The 8,858-nt window shown below is 43.5% G+C and overlaps 1 protein-coding gene across 1 annotated transcript in view; it reads left to right on the top strand.

The window, feature by feature from the left end:
- Positions 1–1,527: 1,527 nt before the first annotated feature.
- The window catches only part of TOLLIP (toll interacting protein), a 199,891-nt gene continuing 192,560 nt past the window's right edge, over positions 1,528–8,858 (top strand). The window contains exon 1 of the mRNA XM_069223148.1: positions 1,528–1,696. Within this exon, the coding sequence (XP_069079249.1) occupies positions 1,664–1,696 (33 nt within the window). The 5' untranslated portion in view covers positions 1,528–1,663. The remainder of the gene's footprint in view (positions 1,697–8,858) is intronic.

Raw genomic sequence — 8,858 nt, 5'->3', positions numbered from 1 at the left:
AGGGTTTGCGAGTCCGTATTAGGAAGGGGCGTGTTAAGGGCATCAATACCTAATAGCGGGTGGCAGGGCCATGTATGAATGTTTTGAGACTGGAAACAAGTTGCAAAACATTTGCAGTTTACCACCAATTCACAAACAAATGGGCCTCCAACGGACCTCCCCTTCCTCTTTGTGAATGCACGCAAAAAAGTTTTTTAAGGGCAGAAACTTAAATGCTTCATTTTTCTTTCCGAAGCACATCCTGTTTTCTTTTAAGGAAAACGGCCTGCAATTTAAAAACAAAAGTTGCTTTATTTAAAGCAAACAAAGACATGGTAGTCCGCTGTCCCAAGCAGGCCACCGTCCCTGTGTTTTATTGGTTCCCTATGGGTCGCAAACTCTGACCTACCTCATGAATTTAAATGATGTATGCCAATTACGGCCCCATTAGGAATCCCTAAATGTATCAAGAACACAGGTGTTTGCGATTTTCGAAGTGCGAATAACAAAGATTCACCATTAGGAACTCCTAAAATTAAACATACCTACGTGGCCCTAGATAGTTACTCTCAGTGTGTGTTCCACTTACTGCACCAGTCTCTGTGCGAGGTTTGTTCAATACAGGAAAGTTAGTGTGACGTGCAGGAAAAGAACAGGCAGGCAGCTAGGTAGTGGGCATCTTATTTCTAGAATTAAACTATTCTATGTCAGGACCGGAGGCTCCAATTATGCTTCTCAATTCTTTACTACTTAAAATATAGTAGCCAATGAAAAACCGTAAAACTCAGGCTTGGAACCCTGCCTCCCATAACCACCAATAGTAGACCATGTTAAGTCTCGAGTCTTATCATGGATTTTTCTTTCAGACACCGATGGTAAACAAGGTTGAACCTGTGATGAGCCGCCGCTTGGGTCCTTCTTGGAGATCCAGATTTTGGTGGATTGTTCATCTTCCCAGAGACTTTGGTTGGACTTGAGCGCTTTTGTGGTTTTCTGATTTTTTTTCAAAGAAAGAGGAGGTCAGTTGGTGCCTCCCCTGTTTATAGACCACGTTGGTCTACTATTGGTGGTTATAGGAAGCGGGGTTCAAAGCCTCTTAGTGTTACTGGTTATTCATTGGCTGCTATATTTTAAGTAGTAAAGAATTGAGAAGCATAAGCCTCGACTCTGTGTCCTTAATAGAATCTAAAAATTTTAACGCTACACTAGAAAATGTTGTATTCGTTTACAGCTTACCCTGTTTGACCGCTTTCTTTACAGGGTCTAGAGTAGACTACATGATTGATGGACTGTCAAGCCGTATCGTGATGCGAACGGCAGCGCACATGCGGCGATGCTGCTGCACTTAAAATAAGTATAAGAATCAAAATTGTCACTGGAGGTCCGGCTGTTCCCAGAAAAGCCGTAAGCAATACTCCTTCCCGAATATCAGACGATGTAGCGCTAGGTGAATTGGAAGTGTGCGTGATCGTCATATTATTCTGCCGAGAAGGTCTCCTTAGGCATGCGCATTAAACGTCGAGCGCGTCACTGGATAGAAGCTGACGGGAAGAAAGTAACTAGAAGGGAAGGCCTTATCAACCGGAAGTGAGTCGAACGCTTTGAGAGAAGCGTTCTGGGGCAGAGTCTGCTGCGCGAGACTGGAGCTTCTGAGGGTCTGAGAGGGCAATTGCCGCCCGGTACCATGGCAACCAGCGTCAGCACCCAACGAGGCCCGGTGAGAAGCAGTTATTACTGTGAACCCCTCCACCCCACTTAGGGCGTAAGAACTATCATTTGGTCAATTCCCCACCCTCAGGAAGTCTCATTTGGTAGTGCTATAGAATTCTTCCACTCCTCCCCCCCCCCCACTTACGCTGAGCAATCGTTTTTGAGACTCCTCTCTTGCGTAATACATCTGTGTCCATAGGTCTAACACAACGAATGTCCGAGAGCTTTGATAGTGAGTTTCTGAGGTGTGTTCTTTCCGATTTGTCCTATCACTTTCGCATGCTGTTCCGTTGTTACTCCTCTAAATGCGCGTCAGCCAATTACTTGTGTTTCTTACCGAGGAGTATGTTGCTTGTTCAAGCGTGTTAGATTTTTTTTTTTTAGCATTTACTCATTATTTGCGGGACCTACACCCTCGACGCGATTGCTACATCATGTACTTACAAGCACAGCAAGCTTCACTCAACAGAACGCAACCCCTACACAAGTCAAAAAAATGTCTACTGCAGTTATTCCACGCTTCCAGTCAGGTTTTCGTCCGACAGGTAAAACGGCCTCCTGGACTGTATAATAGATTCGTATTTAATATGTGGCTTAATACGAGGCACGTTAGATGGGTCTTAAAAGGTAAATATGTTTGTGAATCTTCTAAACTACGTGTGCCACCTTGAAAGAGCTTATCAGTATTTCCACTCAGTTTGTATTTCATCCGTTGAGGCTGTTACCAACGATGGGCGAAATTATCACTTCTTAATTGGCCAAGAAAAGCAATCAACAGACGAAAAGTCGTCAGGCTACCTTTACAAAGCGATAATCCACTCTTCGTGGTATTGATGTGTTATATGAAAAACTAAATCCATAAAAAAACAATAAATGTACGGTGCACATTAACTCTTTGTTGGAAAATGGGTTATTGTAAGGGTAGGTAGGTACCTACACTTAGCAATAGGCAACTAACCTCCACTTAGGTCCAGTTAGGTCTCAGTAAATTAAACCCAGCTCAACCCTTGGTAGCTTGGCAACGAGCGACAAGGCTTAACTTGGGAGACAAAGTGTAAAACATTCAAATATCACAAAACAGTAATTAAATAAAACACAGGAAACAGTTTCCAAAACCAATTTATAAAAATAGATAATATTTTTATCTTTAAAATGACACAAAAACGAATAAAATCGGATAAGGGGAACCGGAGATATGAATTTTTAAAGAATTATTGTTTTCCAGCACCTAGAAACAAAGAGCGCCAATCTGGTCATCTGGTCGCACCTCGACCGGGGCAAAGTCAAAGCTTAAGGCCGACTGCGATGATTCCCGGCTCAGCTACAGCCCGCGGGAGGACTCGGTTAAAAGTTTACCTTCGCACGTAGTCTCTCTTCTGAAGATTTTCTTCAGCGGGACAAACCTGCCAGTCCAATCCGACCTCCTGGAACTCTTCTCCGGATATGCGTCGCGGGAGCCCTCGGTGGAGATTTTTACCTTCGGACTTAGTCGTTTTTTTGAGGTGAAAATCCTTCAACCGGGGTAAACCTGGATCTTGATCCGATGTCCTTGGAGCCCTCCTCAGATACGCTATCTGGCAGGTCCCGTCAACTTTCTACGTTCTGACTTAGTCTCTTTTTTAGAGATTTTCTTCATCGGGATGAACCTGCAAATCAGGCCGGGTCGCGGTTGAGGCAAGCCGGTTAGAGTTGCCACGGTGAGTCGCTCTCTTTATGGAGTTTTTTTTTACTTCAAATGCTCTCCAAACTTCTGGGTCTTCTCTCAGATGTTCTTTTGGGCTCCAGAAGCTCTGAGATGATCCTTGGGGGTGTGGACTACAACTCCCAGAATGCACCTTGTGCACACTCCTTTTTGACCACTGGACAGTGGTCAGCTGGTTGGTTTCTTCAGGAGTTGGTGCTGGGTACTCTGGTTAGCAATTTTTCACCTGTAGCAAACAGGGAGTCCCTCCTTGAACCAGTTGAAGCCAGGCAAAGTCCTTCTTGTGGTGAAGCCCAAGTGTGCAGCTGATGCGGTCCTTCAGAGTGCAGGGTCCAGGTGCAGGCCAGGGGTCCAGCAGGGCAGTCCTTCTTCTCCTGTGGTTCTTCCTTGTTGGAATCTGATGGAGATCTGAGGTGTGGGTGCAGAGTCCTTCCCCCGGTGATGACCACTTCCTGGTAAGTGTGGCAAAAATCAATCCCAGGAGGCAACATTCCTCAAAAATCCATCATGGCTGAAAGTGATTTTTGGAGGTTACATCTGGTTGAGCCCACCCACTGGTGTGGCTAAAAATCATAAACACACCCCTCTCCTAATCTAAGAAAGGGGGCGCCTAGTTGTCTGGGGTTGCAGGATGGGGGGTGTTGCTGGGTTGCTTCAAATGTCCTTCTCTGCCTTTAAAGACCAGTTTGGCAGCCCTCCCCCTTCCTGCCTCACCATCTGCTGAGGGGAGATCTCCTCCCACAGGCACATCTTTGTGTGAAGCCAGGCCACTTCACACCTCATCAAGGCAGGCTGGCCAGGCTGCCAGAGACTGGCCAATCAGAGAACAGCAGCAAAAACAATGCAGGGCTAAAGTTGGCAACTTTTCAGGTAAAGTTTAAAACTCTTTACCTGAACAAGTTATATTAAATCCAACAATTGGAAGTTGTGGTATTTATTATAACAATTAATTTGATACCAAACTCTTTGTATCAGTCACTTAAGGGGACTTTTAAAATTAAAATAAAGTCTCCCTGTTCTAGCCTATGAAAGCCGTTCACTACAATGAGGGAAAAACGAATTTGGCTGTTTTTACCTCATCAGGGCTTACAAAACTATTTTTTATAAGGTCCGTGCTTATAGTTGCATGGCACCCAGCCCTAGGAGCACATAGGGCACACCCTTACTCTGCATCAACTTTAATTATTTAAAGACCTATTTCCAGTGACTCTGGTAATACTGTCATGCTATCACTGGGCCAGTTAAAATTTGTATTACTGTGTTGTATCCTGAGAAGGTGTTACCTGAAATTGCGCAGTTTTGAATGCGCCTTCTGAGTGACTCAAAACATATAAGTGATCAGTTATACCTGTAGAAAGTTGATCGCAGTGTTTTTTGTTTTGTCAATGACTTGAGAAGTCATATACATCCCATTGCCTTGCAGTTAGTGTGAATCCACTTTGGCCCCATTGCACAGCTTCTATAATTTAAGCATCTTCTTCCTTCACCTACAGATGCACCTTTTGTGAGATAGTGCCTGATGCATATTAAAAGATATTCTCTATCACTCTCTGTCTCTATGATGCTGGAAAACAAATAATGCCTGCCTCCATTTTATTCAGCTGGCAGTTGCCATGGAGATCTTTGTTGTTTTTGACACAGGTGTTTCATTCGAATTATTTAGCAATACATAATTGAAAAAGGTTTGTATTCATATTTCCTTGTCTGTATCTTTCTTTGTTTCTTGTACGTGATTAACTGGAATATAATTTAGTTTTTTTGGTCCTAATCTACATTTTGGCATCTATGCCCAGCCACCCACTTCTGTTTCTGTTGTTCCTCCTAAGCTTTTGCTGGTTTTCTTCCCTTGTCTCCGTTTAGTGCTGGCATTAGGCAGACGTTGCCTTCACTCCTCGGTGCTTTCCAAAATACCTCTCTGACTCCTGTTTCTCACTGACAGTCTTAATCACATGTACAGTACAGTTTCCCATTGCTTTATAATCCCTACCACAACCAGGTTGAGTAACTGTTGATTTAACCCCATTCCCGAGCTGCCTGCTGTTCACCCACCTGCTCCCACTCTAAACTTGGCCAGCAAAATGCATTTCAAACCCTGACCGTCAGTCATTCTTATTCCTGTAGTCTCCCCACCTTCCTATAACCCACAGCTTAAACTAGCCACCTTTCCTCGAGTTACGTGCGGCAGTCAAGCTTGTGATGTCCCTTTCATCTACATCCTGCCAGCCACCTTGATTGATCGTTGCACATGGTCACATTAAGTTGTTACATCTCTTAGCTTCTTTCTGTCTAGCGTTTGAGCACACCTGGGTTAGAAGGAACTTGAGCTTCTCTAGACACCATTATCTGGAATAGTACTCTGGTTTCTTGTACTCAGTAGCCCTCAGGTAGGAGGTCAGAATGAGCACCGGTTACCTCTAAATACCTTTATAGCACACCAGAAATGATGTGATGTGTGCTTTGGCATACTTGCCTGCACCAAGAGACCTTTCACCCACTCTGAGAAGATGCCCTTCACTCTCAAGAAGGGTATCTTCTCAGAGTGGGTGAAAGGTCTCTTGGTGAAGGCAAGTGTACTTACTAGACTGAGACACTACTCTATGCTGTTTGCTTGCAATCAGTTGTCATTATCGTCATTTTGATTCAATAGGTCTGTTTACTCCATGATCGATCCCTTGTGCCTCACTTAGACTCATGTTACTATCTCTACATCGTGACATGAAGTTGGGTCCTGGGGCTGGCAGCTGAAGTCCTCCTCATGTAACTGGTTCAAAGACAAACTCTTCAGCAGATGAACAGATAAACTCAGACAATGCCCAGACAGACCTTCTCTCTGTTTGTTCCAAACTGAAATGAAATGAGCAGCACACTGCTCCATGTTCAGATGACACTGAATGGGTGCTGTTCATGCAGTCAAGGGGATGCTCTACAAAATACAGTGCGCAGGGGCTCAGTACTTGTGCAATTAAAGGGATTAATATTTGGTGGGTTTTATTTTGATAATTTTGCAGCCAACCAATTCTTCGAGGAGGGGAGGGAAACATTCACATGCTCTTTTGTTAGCAAATTGGCACTTCCCTCAATTTTTTTTTTAAGGATGCCTACTGTGAACAATGGTTTAAGGCATTCAAGTATGATTACATATACAGGATGGACTTGGAACACACATTAGCACAATCATCCCCACTCCTGAAAGATGCAAACAATCTCACTTCTAAATGAAGGGCCCTCTAATCTGGGTCTACAAAGATTTTAATGCATAGGTCTGTAGAGCTGACTGCAGTAGTCCATGCCTCTAACGAAGTAAACTACCCCACAGCCCAGGCAATGAAGTTACTCCCGTAGAATGGAAGAAGAAGTTTTGATACCCTTCAGCCAGGCACAATCTAGAGCTCTGCCCAGTTGCACTGTAGAGCTGGATTTAGACAGTCTCTGGTTTGAGAGACTATTAGATGAAAATTAACAGAGGATACAAAGTGAAAAAATATGGTGTGCAACAGCCGCAAAAAACAGCTCCCGGCCTTTGTAATCAACATAAAAAAAATTTAAGTTCTCCATATGATTGTTAAATACCAGAGTCCTTATTCTGTTCATGACAGAGTATGTGTTTGGTTTAATTCCCTGCAAACCATTGGCATGCTTGAGTGGGCATCCTTCCCCCATTGGTTTAATTCCCTGCAAACCATTGGCATGCTTGAGTGGGCATCCTTCCCCCATTGGCGTGGAACATTGTCAATCACATTTTGGGTCGGCCTAAAGAAATATTTTTGACTTGCTGGTTTGCCATTGGCTGTTTGGATGTAACCCCTTCCCCCTCTTCCTGGGAAGTCCTTTCATTAGAATTCATGCTGGACTATTTCACGTTAGAAAAGTAACTGACTCACCAAACCTTTGCACATTTAATTGTTTGTATGCAAACAGAAACAATCTCTTATTATTTTTATTTTTTTTGCTGCAAGATACATTGCTTCACTTTACAGCAAAACATACATATTGATGGGAATGCCAAGAGTCTATCTCTCTATTGTCCGTTCAAAGAGCACATTTTTGGCATCCCTAAAAACTACGTCCAGTCTCTGAGCCACTAGTAAATTTTAGTTTACTCCGCCACTTCCCTGCTCCATTTCCCTGGTTGCTGCTGGAACGCAAATTAAGCAAACAAGCAGTTTTGGATGCCAGTAGGTCTGGTGTATTAGATCGGATTCAGACCTCTTGCCTTTGCAATTGCTTGCTTATAACTCGTTCCAAGCATCTTTGTGTTAATTCAGAGCTTCCACATATTAAAATTAATGGTTCATGCTCACGCAGTCTGTCTTTATGTCTCGTGATCTACGGTCTGTTGATGTCATTCACATTTTTTTCCTTTCCAACATGGGCCATTGGCTGACTTCCCTGTGAGCGATGGCATTTTTCTCTTACACCTAGAGCACATCCACAAAGTAGTTCCCTTCACTTCCAGTAACCATCCAGATCTGGTGAGTCAGTGGACTAAACAGCCACTCCACCCATAGCTACAGTTTTGAATTCTGATGGGTTCACTTACTCATTTTATTGACCTCAGAAGACCAAAAGGTTATCATTGTGTTGTATGATAATAGACACGTTACTTCAGAGCCAGGTGACCCAGGGGTGCACATGTGCTTTGCAGGTAAACGTTATGCTGTACATGTTTACTATGACGTGTGCTTTTTTTAGACCAACAATTTTTGCTTTTAGCCTGCTTGTTGATATAATATGTTTATAGTAATAAATTGGGTTATTGCAACAACCACAATCCTAGTCTGGGTGAGCCACAAAAGTCACAAAATTAACCTATGCTTACTCTTCACGTAGATTGCCACAAAAGCAGCCATGCTTAACTTGGGGGCAATGTATAAAGTATTTATGCAGCACCAAACAGTAATAAAGTGAAAACACAACACAAGCAAAATCCCAAACCAGGAGTACATTTTAGTAAATAAAATGATGCCCAAAACAACAAAAATCCAATCAGTAGAACTAAAGATATTAACTCTTAAAGTTTTTAGTTATAATACTGCCAAGAAGCAGAAAATGGTAGTAGTTATCTGGTCGCACTAGACTGAGGGAGAGTCACAAGTTTTGGCCGACCGTGAAGGAGCTAATGCCTGGTACAAGGACCAGGTTAGTGTGTCTGAAGAGTTATCTTTTCAAGTCCCACGCAAGCGTTCCATTTGTTTAGAGAATGGCATCACAAGGCGGCGTTGGATGTGAAGGGCAGGTTGAGCATTTGGGTCAGTTGTTGCTGTAGTGCAAAGTGACTGTCATCGCCAGAGCCTTGCATCTGTTGATTGTCGCTTTTGACGCAAAATGCAGGTCATTGTGAACAGTCCCTGTTGGCACGAATAGCTTCTCCCACTGGAGCTTCGTATTGGCAGTCATGGGTGGCAGAGTTCTGGTGCAGATGGACCTGTTCGCGCTTGAGAAGCGCCCAAACTTCAGGATTTCCATC

The sequence above is a fragment of the Pleurodeles waltl genome, chromosome 3_1 (assembly GCF_031143425.1).
Source record: "Pleurodeles waltl isolate 20211129_DDA chromosome 3_1, aPleWal1.hap1.20221129, whole genome shotgun sequence".
NCBI classification, from domain to species: Eukaryota; Metazoa; Chordata; class Amphibia; order Caudata; family Salamandridae; genus Pleurodeles; species Pleurodeles waltl.
Note: the sequence above shows the minus strand (reverse complement) of the source record. Positions and strands in the feature narration are given on the sequence as shown.